Source organism: Fistularia commersonii, chromosome 26 (genome assembly GCF_037954325.1).
Source record: "Fistularia commersonii isolate RoL2024-O1a breed Wild chromosome 26, RoL_Fcom_v1.0, whole genome shotgun sequence".
NCBI lineage: Eukaryota > Metazoa > Chordata > Actinopteri > Syngnathiformes > Fistulariidae > Fistularia > Fistularia commersonii.
This window is the reverse complement of record NC_141309.1, coordinates 10,612,863-10,626,212: the sequence shown is the minus strand read 5'-3', so window position 1 is coordinate 10,626,212 and position 13,350 is coordinate 10,612,863. Positions and strand designations below refer to the sequence as shown.

At 39.2% G+C, this 13,350-nt stretch overlaps 2 protein-coding genes across 4 annotated transcripts; one reads left to right on the top strand and one right to left on the bottom strand.

The window, feature by feature from the left end:
* Positions 1-143: 143 nt before the first annotated feature.
* On the bottom strand, positions 144-3,327 carry ubl4a (ubiquitin like 4A). Its single transcript, XM_086173864.1, has 4 exons — positions 3,139-3,327; positions 2,270-2,375; positions 1,965-2,179; positions 144-732 (listed from the first exon to the last, which is right to left on the bottom strand). Exons 1-4 carry the CDS (start codon positions 3,184-3,186, stop codon positions 625-627), a joined length of 477 nt encoding a protein of 158 aa, XP_086029990.1. The 5' UTR covers positions 3,187-3,327; the 3' UTR covers positions 144-624.
* Positions 3,328-3,794: 467 nt separating this feature from the next.
* prkg1l (protein kinase cGMP-dependent 1, like) lies at positions 3,795-12,922 on the top strand. Of its 3 annotated transcripts, none has more exons than XR_015108804.1 (20): positions 3,795-3,932; positions 4,373-4,544; positions 4,654-4,777; positions 4,936-5,102; positions 5,550-5,663; positions 8,169-8,274; positions 8,477-8,540; positions 8,826-8,903; positions 9,060-9,154; positions 9,579-9,644; positions 9,742-9,819; positions 9,925-10,024; positions 10,138-10,277; positions 10,474-10,563; positions 10,828-10,969; positions 11,051-11,210; positions 11,311-11,433; positions 11,621-11,683; positions 11,774-11,840; positions 11,946-12,081. XR_015108804.1 is itself a non-coding variant. In XM_086174026.1 (20 exons), the coding sequence occupies exons 2-20, from the start codon at positions 4,376-4,378 to the stop codon at positions 12,018-12,020; spliced, it is 2,022 nt and encodes a 673-aa protein (XP_086030152.1). In that variant the 5' UTR covers positions 3,795-3,932; positions 4,373-4,375; the 3' UTR covers positions 12,021-12,922. The 3 variants fall into 3 exon arrangements, 2 of the variants coding, with proteins under 2 accessions (XP_086030152.1, XP_086030151.1); XM_086174026.1 differs by having other exon boundaries at positions 9,928-10,024; positions 11,051-11,214; positions 11,946-12,922; XM_086174025.1 differs by having other exon boundaries at positions 11,051-11,214; positions 11,946-12,922.
* The last annotated feature ends 428 nt before the right edge of the window (positions 12,923-13,350 follow it).

The following is a 13,350-nucleotide window of genomic DNA, read 5'->3' as shown; positions in this document are numbered from 1 at the left end:
GACGTAGAGCTTCTTCGATACCAACATTACCCTCTTGACGACAAATAAAACCCCTCCAAAAGGTATTTTCAGTAGACCATCATGACATTTTAAAACTCTGTAGTTAAAAATATCAACAAACAAGTACTCTTAATAATAACTCAGTTGTCTTAGTTTTAATCATCGACTGTACATAAACAAGATATTTACAAATCATACAATGCTCATCAGTTAGTGACAGGATAAAACATGTATCAACTTTTCACAGCTGGAAAACAGAAAATACCCAGTCATCATCAAACACAGATAATAAAAAATACCCAATACAATGTAATAGCCTGGGGAGTTCTAGCAGGCAGATTATGTAAAACCATAAGCATGAATGATTTCTTTGAATTCAAATATTGTGAGACCAAGTCTTGTGACCTTACTGCAACATTACCCACACAGACCCATTCAAAGTGGCGATGTGTTAAAATGCCAGTCCATCGTTTGTGGTTCAGACAGCCCTATAGCAAAGATAACAGTCAGTATTATCCGTGCTGATTCAGAGCCTGATCAGGCACGCAAAGGGGCTCTCTGCAAGACGATTGATGCTCATTTCCCATGCCTCTCAAGACAATCACAGTAAACAACTTTACATTCTCAGTCCATATAAGACGTATCCATGTTGTCACCGTCGGGATGAAGCAGTCTTCCTGCCAATCGCTCGATGTCATCTAGGCTAAGTTGTCGAAGTGAACGCTCATAATCCTTAAAGTGAAAATGAGGAAAACATCAGGTGACAAGTATACAAATGCACAAATGAGGAAGAAGAAATGTATCATTCAATCATACGGGTTTTGAATAAATAAAAAGGGAAAATAGAATAAACATTAATGATCTTATAAATAAGTTGTTAATGAACACATCTAGTGGTTGCAAAGTCACCAAATAACTCAGTGCTATTTCTTCTTCTTTTTCTTTCAGCTACTCACTTCGAGGGTCAACACGGCAAATTAACTTCTTCCATCTTACTATTCTCCGTATATTCTTGTTTCAAAACCAATTCACTTCATGTCCTCTGTCACTTCATCCATAAATCTTCTCTTCAGTCTTACTCTTGGCCACCTGCCTGGCAATTCCAAACACAGCATCCTTCTACCAATATAGTCGCTGTCCCTCCAATGTATATGGCCAAAACATCTCGATCTGGCCTCTCTGACATTACATCAAAAACATCTAACCTGCTGTATCTCTTATGGTCGAATTCCTGTTCTTATCCATCCTACTCACTCCCACAGAGAGTCTCAACATCTTCATCTCTGCTACCTCCAGCTGTGCGTCCTGTCTTTTCCTCAATGCCACTGTCTCTAACCTATGCAGTATTGTTTTTATCCACTCAAATAATGTACTTACCAAATTCATTCTGCTTTAGTTTTGTTCATGTAAATTAATAACTGACCAAAATCTTAATTGTGCTCTAAATTCACCCGATTGTTAAACTGTCCATTAGGCAATTTTGCAACTTTCTACTGTCTATGATTATGTTTGATCTCCCTTTGTTTTTGTTTTTTTTTTACTCTTAGTGTAGTTAAATCAATTATTCACAGTAACTTTAATTTTGTCAATGCATGTAGTAATCCCACAGCAATGCACGATACAAATCAATGCTATTTGACATGACCTTAGACAAGGGAGAGTGAATCCACATGTGTCTCTTTAATTTGATCTACATTTAAAATAATAGTCCCAAAAATTCAAACAAAATTCAAACAAAAAAGTGGAGATTAAGTTGTGTGATTATTTCTCTGACTCAGTTGTATTAGTACACTGAAAAACATCAAATCATGCTTTTCAAATACTGTAAATATCCCCAAATTAACCATGTAGAGTCCCATTGATTGAGATTGATTAGATTCTGGCTTATACCTCTTACTGCCCGGAGGATGTAACACACACATATATATATATATATATATATATAGATAGATATAGATATATACCTTGATGAGCTGTTCATGTACTTTGGCTGCATCTGCAGGACTGAAATGTCTTGCAAGGATTGCGGAGACAGTTTGCCACACTCCTCCCAGTGAGGTGCTACTACTGCTGCTGCTGGCAGCCAGCCCTGAAATACCAGTCCTCTCTCCCACTGGACGGATTACCAGATTCAGTTTGGCCTCTGGACCAATGGCATAGTCACTTAGTCTGTGTTCATCTGAGGAGTGCAATACAGTTTGAGGTCACTAGAAAATAAGAACATTTACAGTAATGCATTGTCAAGGTTGGCAGATAGTGGCAAATTCACCTGCGAGCGCTTTGCCTTTGTACAGCAACCGCTGTTGGTTAGCTGGTATGTTGAGACGCTCAGACACAAGCTCCTTCACCGTGGAGACTCTCTCATCTTCAGTCACCTTGAATGATTGACAGTGTGATGAAGTAGTCACACTACATCAGCTTCTTATTCACAACAAATAAACTATGACATTCCTTACTGGATCAGTTTATTAATGCATAATGAACACCTGACCTGACTATCTATGGTTGAAGGGAATCATACAATTGGGAGTAAAGATTAAACGATACTAACACATTTGGCAACTTCTTTGTGAATTCTGTACAAAGTGACAGGAGTAAAATGTAGGAACAGCATTTAAGCAAAGCGAAGCAGCATGATTATTTTTAAACGTGTCTATCTTCTGCTTGACAGACATCTCCTTCGGTGTTAGCCCTTTCTTTGGGCCTCATGATGTATGTTTGTCACTAGGCTGGAGGAGAGGCCCATAGTTGGGTTGGAACTAGCTTCCAGGTACAGAAGTGTGTACAAGGATATCCTACAAACAGCTAAAATGACCGCAGTAAATCAGGCTTTATGCATCCCATGGTCTCGTTCAGTGTATCGGCTAGGTTTAAAAAGTGTTCCCAATGAGTTAACGTTTAAAAAACAAGTCAACTCGACAGATACACCGTGTGTCGTTATTTACGATGACATACAAGCTAATTGCGCTATCATCAACCCGCAGCTAGCTAAAAAGTTAAAAGCAATACGTTACAACTGAATACACGATGCTAGATGTAGCTCAGCATGGGACTGGACCGGCTACTTCGGCTAACCGGGGATAGAAACATTATTAAGCCATAGAGATGTCGTTAGCATTTAGAATCAACTTCAGTTACCTGAACACTGCATTCTTTTCCTTGAAGCGGCTTTACGGTCAGAATCATGTTTTGAGTAAACCTCGATCTTAACCCAGCCGACACGAGAATTGGTTTCGATATCAAACAACAGGATCTCCCAGAGTAACGCAATGTCGCTCGGACACAGTACGGACTAGCGAGCGGTTCTTCTTCGTCTATCAGCGGGCCATCTTCTCCTTCACCGCGGTCGAGCGCCACCTACTGGCCAATAGATGTACTAATAATGTACTATATTAGGGAAGTTTAACCCACCACAACGGAAACAAACATCAAAACGATCGTGAGGATATTTTGGAACAATATCTAAAACATATAGTCACAACCTAATCAGACCTATGTTACCATAATGAGGAATTGAACTTGGATTTATTCAGAAAATCTACGCCATATACTTTATCTTTGCGAGACAAGTGTCTTATGTACATCTAATTGTGTCATTTACCCCACTTATGCTGTTTTTAATCAGTCCGGAAAATAGATACTTTAATTCCTTTATTTTCTACATCTCGGCCGTCATTTGAAATGTTCACTAATAACACGTCCTGACTGAACTACACCCCCAAGACTCGAAAATTCCCCAAGGGTCTCTTGACCCAGTTGGGCTCCATCTCCATCCCTGGAGGACAGCCTGCAGACTTATGGTCATGTGACCGGCTGCCGCCCAGCGCTCACCCGCTTTCCGTGCGCTCCGTGCTGGAGAGGAGCATCCTACTCCGGGGTGGATAGGACGTTTACACCTGTCGGATGGACTGAAACACTGACAACGCTCTCCTGTAAGTAATCTTTGCATGTGAAGTTAGACTGCACTGAATATTTTGCAGGAGTATGCGTTTGTGTTTTTCCACAAACAATTCGTCTGGTATTGTATTCATGGTATCCGTGTGGTGCACGGGCAGTCATTCCGCAAGCCTGTGCAGGCATTTGCGACTTGAAACAATTAAAAAATGCACGTTACAATTCGTGATTCCATCAAGTACCTTCAACTGTGGGAGATTTTTCTTCTTGATAGTTTTTATGTTGTTATGATTTCCACTTTTACCTGTTACACACTTTCCTTCGGTGGCTCTATCTATCCATCTGTATGTTTGTCTGTTTTCAATAATGTGAATACCTTTAGTAAAGATTAAAGATGCTTCGAACTGTGGTTTGGAGGAGAAACTTGGTGAATCAGTACCTGTAAACTGATGCATTAATGGCTTCAAATTGTATGTAGGTCATGGGTACACTTCGGGACCTCCAATTCGCTTTGCAACTAAAAATCGAGGAGCTACGCCAAAGGGACACCCTGATTGATGAGTTGGAGCTGGAATTAGATACTAAGGATGAGCTGATCCAGAGGCTGCAAGAAGAGCTTGATCGCTACAGAGCCACCGCCACCTTCTCAGGTTTGTTCCCAGTCAGTGCCTTTTTTGCCTTTTTTGTAAGGCACTTACAGTAAAAGCAGGCCAAAAGCTGTCTTACTGTGTCTGTGTGTGTCTGCCCTTTTTCCTGCAGCTTGCATTTTACAAGATGAGGACACCCTGAGCGCAAATAGGAAAACAATAATTTCTGAGGCCATCAATTTGGATTCTGCGACTGAGGCCACAGCGTCCAACCGGGCCTGTGAAAAGAGTCAGAAGTAAGAGTACATGGTCACTTATTGAAAAACCTGTCACTAAAATGGCTTTGCACAATCTTTGCGCATGAATGAATTCATTTAATGTCAAATAATTTTTCAAAAATCTGTTAGCCACTCTTCAGTTATGCTTCTGACAATACTATCTTCAATTCACTTAGGTCCCTGACGCTCATTCAGGAAGCATTTTTGAAAAATGATTTGTTAAAAAACCTTGAAGATGGAGAAATGAAAGCCATCATTGCCTGCATGCATCCCATCACCATCCATCCAGGCTGTTATGTCTTTCGGGATGGATCCATCGGTGTAAAGGCGTATATTTTAGAAGGTAAATTACCCCCCAACACACACACATACACACGCACATGCACACGCACAAAACAGCTTGGACACACACACACACACACACATACACACACACTAATTATTCTTGACAATAATTGCTAAGTTCACAGGAAATGGTATCGAGGAAACAAAGACAAGGACACTGAATGGAACCAACCTACTTTTTTCTCAGAATGCCAGTTCGTTAGTAACCAAAAGAAGAGGGATTTGTTCTCACGAAGCTTGCATGCTGAGTGGCTGCTCCCCATTTTCTTTCATCTCCCTTAACCACTGACATGCACTGGCCATGCCTTGTGCAGAGATGATTGCATATCTGTTGGTTTTAATAAATATCTTGGACACCAGAGGAGGATTCACAGCAACTCGATGGTAACAAACACAGAAAAGCATTTTTGTTTCCACCAGCTTTCATCACACTTGTTCATTACAGAGGGGAGGCTGGATGTAACTAAAGGTGGCTCGAAATTACTCACAGTTGAACCAGAGGATGTGTTTGGAGAGGTGGCCCTCCTCTACAGCTGCACCTACAACTACTCGGTCTCAGGTATCAGCATTTTCATGCTGTTTCTGCTTTATAAGTACGTGCTAATATAGGATATTTCAAAGCAAATGGCTTGTGATGTTTCAGTGTTATTCATTTTTTGTGTCGAAAGGGATACAAAGAAATTCTGCTTTAAGAGAACATCACAAGCAGGCTTATTTCTAGCAGCAGTCTTGGACTGAGGATGGATTTGACATCAAACATCCTTTGAGGTTTGAAACAACCACTGCATCTTTCAACAGATGTGAACAATACATTTTTTATTCTTTAAGGAAACCTGAGCTGCCCAACCTGCTGTTGTACATGCTGTAAAAGATCAAATTCCTCGTGGTGGATATCGAATTTCACTTTAACTCTGCAGTAACATTTTCCAGTTTTTCTCCCTGCTCTTGCTCACGTTTCGAGACTGCAGTATTGGAAATATGACTTCTGAATGTAAATAACATTTTATTTATGTTGCATTCATGGTGCAAGAAGTAACAATATCACCAAGTTGCTTGTATAATTTGTAGTCAAAGTACAGTTATAGACACTTTGTATCTTTTTGAGGGCAGTGAATAATACATAAAATACTTTTAGTATTTAGAGCGAAAATTATTTGGCCTCTTAAAGTACATAATGCTCCAAATTCTCAATTATGTCATGGGAACTGCTCTTTCTAGAGATTTTTAGAATTTTGTCAGTATCTCATCTCAAGGCTAACATGGTGGTGCACCGGTTAGCGCTTTGGCCTCACAGCGCCAAGGACCCTGTTTCATTTCTTCTGCATATTGTCTTTGTGAGTTCCCTTCCACAGCCCAAAAACATGCAGCAGGTTAATTTGGAAAGAAAATTGCTCCAAATGAGTGAGTGAATGCCTTTATATGTGGCCCTGTGATTGACTGGTGACCAGTCCAGTGTGCCTCTGGCCTGATGACAGCTTGGATGGGCTACCGCGACCCTTAGTGTGGGATAAGCGGCAGAAGATGGATCAATCATGTCTTGACTTTTTGATGAAGAAATCCAATTCACTATTGTCGCTTGTTTAGTGACAAAACAGCAAGTATCACAAACACTCTAGGTCGTTATACATATATCTATTTTCTTTGACCCCCCCCCAAATACAGAATTTAATTCAAGAATTGAGCGATAGGAAGAGCTGTGAACAGCAGTTTTTTTTACATTACATATTTGGAGTTGGAGTAAATTTTCTTGCAGCATCTGATCACAGAGGCTGACAGGAATACTTTTGCAGGTATTTCCACAGGCATGAGGACTGGTTCGGAAAAATAAATAGGCTGTGGATATGGTCAGAACACATGAAATTGAAAAATCTGCTTTTTTTTGGGTCCTTGGTCTGTTCCTATGGGCATCATTTTTTTTTCTTTTATCTTGTGATCAACAGCCAGCCTTTCCAATTTACTTGGCTCCGCTGTGTGTCTGCTGCAAAGCAGCAATGCAGCTCTCATTTTGGCAGTGGGTTTTTTGGGGGAGAGAAGTGGTTGTCAGCCCTTCTTTTGGATCGCTGCAAGGCTTCTCCCTGTTCTGAAAGTCCTTTTTTTTTTCAAATTGTTGACATCTGAGATCACATCCAAGATTCCTCCTTTGTAAATAAATGTGATGGTGTACATGAGGTTACAGAAGTGCAAGGTGGTACAAGATATATTTGAGATAATGTATTTTAATAACATTTTTGTAATTGAATATCATTTTTTGTTTGATATAAGTAATGGTCATAAAACTGTGTTTTATTTTACTACTAAAACAGATGTAGATACTGTAAACAGAGCATTTTAGATAGAGGAGCTACTCAGCTTTATCCACTGTTGGATATAAGACACTTTAGAGGGCATCCACTTCCCCTCACAGGAAGCTTTTGTGAACCACTCCAAATGTCATTATCAATTTAAGATACCCTCTTTCAAAGCTCATTATAGGAAGAGCCCTATCATAGCAAATGAAATAAGATAAGACTCATATTAAGAATGTCCTACTCACATTTCTTTTAATTATGTTTGCATTCCAAATGCACTTCAGGCCAGCAACCATCTCTCAAATATTAAACTTTGCTCCACAATATCCTGCAGCAGAGCTCAACTGATAAACATTTCGGACAAGTCCAATGGACTCCATGAGCCTTGCGCATATTAAGTAAACACGATGTCTGTCTTCCAGGCATCGTATTTCAACCATCTGATATTGTTTTTTTTTTCTTTTCATTTGTGCTGATAAAGACCCAAAATGAAGCATCTTCCATGGGTCACACAATGGGACATTTTTACATCTTTTGAATTTGTTATTTGGCAATTTAACATCCACTGTTTGAATTGAATTTTTTCAATTACATGTACAACCAGCGTCTGTCCAATGTCATCGGCCGATGTTATAGGTATTAGGAAAAAAAAATCAAATATCAGTCTGGCCCTGTTGTCCATCAAGAAAGTCTTATTTTAACAAACAGTCATCCATCATAGAGTACAAGTCTGCCACCATTAATCTCTTCCAGCACCTTTCATTTCTGATCTGCAGCACAAACAGAAAGCAAGCTGTGGGTTATTGACCGCCAGAGTTACCAAGGAATACTAATACAGAAAGGCCTGAACAACTGGTCTCAGCCATCGGAGCTGCTTGACAGGTGAAGATCAAGCACTTAGCACCTGTTTCATCCTCTGAAACTCTCAGCACAACATTAGTGGGATGGTATTGTATTGAGTCACGCATCATGCTGTTGTATGTTTGCAGCACCCACAGTGTCAACACTCATCCACTTGAAATCTGTGAGTAGAATAAATGAAACCTTTTGTGCAAATCTTCTTCTCGTACTCGTATTTCCCTAGCATTCCCTGTCTTCAGCCGTTGCCAGAAGACGTCTTAATGAAAATGTCTGGGGTTGTGGAGGAGGTACAGGTTACTTATTTTTAATCAGAAGCACAGGTATGTGCAATCATTGTGGTGTTCAGTCATTATAAAAATACTTGTAATACTTGAAAAATACCGGCACAGAGAGAGGTAAAGATGTACAGGATCATACTGTTTCTTTTCCACTTTGTATTCTTAGCACGTACAGTAATAGATTCAGAATAAATACTTTATTTTCGCCGGAGAGCTGGCTCTTTCCCAGACCTTTTACATCCTTTTGAATTATCATCACTGTTTGCTCCTCTTTGTGTCGTTTGCGCTCTGTAGGCACACTACAACGAAGGGGACTTTATCATTCAGCGGGAGTCCTCAGGAGACACCTTTTATATTATTATCAACGGCCAGGTAAATATTTGTTACAGCAATGAAAGTTTCCGAGAACATCATTTAGAATGAGGAAGAAGAAATGTCAGCACAGATTTCTGAAATAGCTGTATAATAATAGTACATTAGTTTTGACCGTTTCCCCCTTCTCATTACTTTTCCCCTTTAACTTCCAAGGTGAAGGTCACAGAACAGAGGCCAGGCGATGAAGAGCAAGTCGTTCTCTATTGGCTCTCTGACAGACAGTGGTTTGGAGAAAAAGCCCTGCAGGGGTAAGAAGGAAATATCAAGATATTTCTGTTTTGTTCCCCCAGTGTCCTTGGTTTTATAAATACGAATGTTGCAAGCACCCTTGACCTCAAATAAGCCAATCCAAGCTACAGTTATTGCTTATCATTCTTAAATTTAAAAACTGGTAACTGCCATTTTAAACATGGCATGATTTTTTTTAAATTTGATTTTTTTTTTTGTCACTGACTTCTAATGATTGTCTTGCGAGTTTGTAAGTGATTTCTCTCTGATTGGAATAAAATTTAATGCAAATTGTCGGTGGAATTTGTACAAGCTGTTTGCCAATTTCCAGCACATCTATCTGGGATTTTTTGCTAATTTTCGGTAAATCATATTAGAGCAGAATCTCAACCAGCTGTCTTTTCGCAAACTTTGTGCTAATATGGTTTGCTTCACTGTCCTTAGAGAAGAGGTTCAGACTCTGAATGTGATTGCTGCCAGTGAAGTCACGTGTTTGTTAGTAGACAGAGAGTAAGTCGATAGACTATTATTTCTCAGAATTATTCATGCTTGACTCATCATTTTGATATGCATTGCTGAAGTTAAAAAATACATTTCGGTCTTTCAGGACATTTAAACGCATCATTCTTGGCTTGGATTTTGACTGCAATGGGGAGATGCTGCAAAGTGATGAATACAAAGACGAGTAAGAATTGCAAATGTCCCTCAATTTCATTTTCACATACTAACAGACTTTCAGTTATTGTAGTTGGAACATCAGATCTTTAGCTCACACAGCTTTCTTTTTAAGCAGGTCAGACAAGGACTCTACTTCGCTCTCCTCTTCCACCTTAAGTGATTTTCAGATTCTTGGTACTCTGGAATTTGGGGAGTTTGGTCACGTAGATCTGGTGAGGGTTGATCCTATAGTGGCTCACACACAATGACGTATATTCCCTGTGTTGCCTCTGTCCCGACATTCTATGTTTCTATAATGTAATTCATCGATTTTCACCACTGTCAGGTGCAGCTAAGGAGCGATCCCAAGTGTTTTTGTGCCATGAAGGTCCTTAAGAAGAAACTGATTCTCCAGAAAGGCCAACGGGAGCACCTCCAGAGAGAACAGAACATTCTAATTGAGGCCCATTGTCCTTTTATAGTGAGGTATCCATTACTCAACAGTTATCTTGTCATCATTGTTACGGAATTTTGATAACAATGTCTGGTCCCCAAGTGGATCTGATGGAAAAATAAGAAATGATTAACTAATCCACTCCTCATTCCCTCTTTCACGCCATCAGAATGTCAAGAGAAAAAAAAGCTGAAACCCTAAAATTCATATGTATTTTGTCAAATCCAGGTTGCACAAAACCTTCAGCGATTCAGAGTGTCTCTACCTGTTGACAGAGGCCTGTCATCATGGTAATCTTTACAGCCTCCTCAAAGAAAAGTAAGCAGTCTTACATTGAAGACAGCTAATGCATTTTTTTTTTAACTTCTTACATTTTCAATCTCCAATCATGAACTTTCAAGAAACTGCGAGTGAACAACTTCAGAGAGGGGCGAGGGGAAACGTCTTCGAGAGAAGAAATTCAAGACTTTGCAAAGATTAACGATGACTGAGAACCTCTATAGACAACTAACTTCAGTGGTCATCTGAGAAGTCAGAAAACATAATAAATTAAACATTTATAGGCTTTCCGTTCCTTTCCAGGGGATGTCTGGATGAATGCAGCACTAAGTTCTATACCGCTTGTGTTGTTGAGGCCCTGTCCTTTCTTCACCTTCAAACTGTCGTCTATAGAGACATCAAGCCGGAGAATGTTCTTCTGGATGAGCACGGTTATGCCAAGCTGGTAAAGACAAGTGTTGCAAATACTACATTTTGATTCAGAAAAAGCGGGGATTTTGCGTGAACTAATATCTCTCTTCTTCAGGGGGGTTGTCGATGTTTAAAGAAACTTGGATCGGCTAAGAAAACATATACTTTCTGCGGTTCTCCTGGCTTCATGGCTCCCGAAATCATCTTGACCAAAGGCTACGGTACATCCACCGACCTCTGGTCACTGGGAGTTTTTGTGTTTGAACTTCTGAGTGGTGTGTAAGTTTGACTTTATTTTTTTCGTTCTTAAACAATAAAGTCTCCCATGGAGTTATGAGATGATTTGTTTGCAATTGTCCGATTTTCTCTCTTTAGGCTTCCTTTCCGCGGGGTTGAACCGATGAGTATTTTGACAGCGACAATTCATGGAATTGATCAAATAGACTTCCCAAAAATAATCAGCAAAAATGCCTGCAGTCTAATAAAGGAGCTGTGCAGGTAGTTGATATGTCGCCATCAGGGCAAATATTGTATAAAGAGGCCATCCTTATCCGCCCAATTATATTTACTCTCGCTCTACATGTAATTGTTAAAAACTCCCTCTTGAAGATGCAGCACCGCATTTTGAAAAACAGGAGTTCAGTATGCATATTACCGCTAATGTTCTTTTTTTCTTCTCAACAAGGCAAAATCCCCACGAGAGACTTGGAAGTCAGAGAAATGGAGCCAAAGACATTCAGAAGCACAAGTAAATATACATGTGAAATACACAGGTATTTCATTCGAGACCATGCATGCGTAAACACGCTTAATTCACATTTTTTCTGTTTTCATTCAGATGGTTTGAAGGGTTCGATTGGGACGGACTCCGTGCCGGGACACTGAATCCCCCTCTGATACCCAGAGTAAAACATGCTTTTCAGCTCAGCTTGTTATTTATTGTCTTGGTGTAAATGTGGACACAGGATTTTTTAACAAGAGGCCATTTGTTCCCTTTCTATGTCTTTAAGGTTCAACATCTTTTGGACAGCAGTTCATGTGGTCATTATGCTGCAGAACTATCTTCCACCTGGGAGGATTTCTGAAGACTAGGCAGTGAAACTGGAGCAAAAACCTTTGTATTGATTATTCTTTCAGGAAAAAAAATGTTTATGTCAGTATCTATACTTCAAGATATTGAGGTATACCACACTGAGCCAAGACAGTTTTAGATCAAAAGTTATAGATTTATGCATCAAATAAAATGAATATTTACATTCAGTTAAATGCCTGAAATTGAATTTCTTAATAGTGATCTTAAATTCTATGGCGTCTACTGATACTTCTGTCTCACTGTGATTTTCATTCTTCTTTCATTTAGCATAAAATAAAGACGAATAACTGACTTCAGAATTGGCAAAGCCTGGCAGTGTAATGTCGATATAACAATCAGGGAAAATCATGTTTCCTTCCTATTTAGTATCAAAAAAGTATTATTATAAGCTTTGTACATTCGATGATTCCATTTACTTTTCAGAGATGAGGTCATACATACATACATAGCACACACACACACACACACACACACACACACACACACACACACACACACACACACACACACACACACACACACACACACACACACACACACACATCCCTATACAGAGATCATGTCCTTTACTTAAAAACCAGAAGAGTTCTAGTGTGTATTTTTGGATCAATGGAAAACAACTTGAACCATGGAGAAAAAATACTCTGTTGTAAAATGTTGTGGGAGTCAAATCTGTTCGAATTTCTAATGCTCTCGGTTTCTCTCTATATATACCGAAAAAGACATACACATATATGCATACACATGTATGTAGGTATATTATTGAAGACCCATCTAATCATTATTTATCTTGTATTGCAGGTCATCATGTACTTTGACTTACTGTATGCTGATCACCATTGTTGTAATCTCTTGTTCTTGATCCGAAAAAATAAAGTGATTAAAACAAAAAAAGAGGTATTTAACAGGAAGTTTGTGTGATGTCAACTTCAAAATAAAATAAAGTGGGGTTTTAAATTGTTTCAAGATGGGAGGAGCAGAGGGCGGAAATCTTGAGAAGGGCGTTGCCAAATCCCAGAATAAGAAGCCTATAATAGATAAAATATAATAACAGATGTCAAAATGTCCTTTCAAATTGCCGTGCGTGTATATTTTTACTTATTTACTACTCACAAAAGACTAATAACGTTTAAATTCTCGTTTAAGTCGCATTCGTTTTCGACCAGATCTGATCCACCCATACAGACTTTTTAAAACAAATGCATGGTTTTAAACACAATAAAATCATGTAAGTTTGCATCCATTCGGTTTTTGTATGCCGATCATACAAAAAACCGTGTGAAAGTTACATTGTTGATGCTTTTATTTTGAAAGTTTTTACA

What these genes read in the sequence shown, in the direction of transcription:
- ubl4a (XM_086173864.1), bottom strand. Translation starts at nt 3,186, where the DNA reads ATGATTCTGACCGTAAAGCCGCTTCAAGGAAAAGAATGCAGTGTTCAG. An exon ending in GAAAAGAATGCAGTGTTCAG is followed by an intron (nt 2,376 to 3,138) that starts GTAACTGAAGTT and finishes CAATCATTCAAG; the next exon opens with GTGACTGAAGATGAGAGAGT. An exon ending in TACATGAACAGCTCATCAAG is followed by an intron (nt 733 to 1,964) that starts GTATATATCTAT and finishes TTTCACTTTAAG; the next exon opens with GATTATGAGCGTTCACTTCG.
- prkg1l (XM_086174025.1), top strand. Translation starts at nt 4,376, where the DNA reads ATGGGTACACTTCGGGACCTCCAATTCGCTTTGCAACTAAAAATCGAG. An exon ending in AGCCACCGCCACCTTCTCAG is followed by an intron (nt 4,545 to 4,653) that starts GTTTGTTCCCAG and finishes TTTTTCCTGCAG; the next exon opens with CTTGCATTTTACAAGATGAG. An exon ending in TGTCTGGGGTTGTGGAGGAG is followed by an intron (nt 8,541 to 8,825) that starts GTACAGGTTACT and finishes TGCGCTCTGTAG; the next exon opens with GCACACTACAACGAAGGGGA.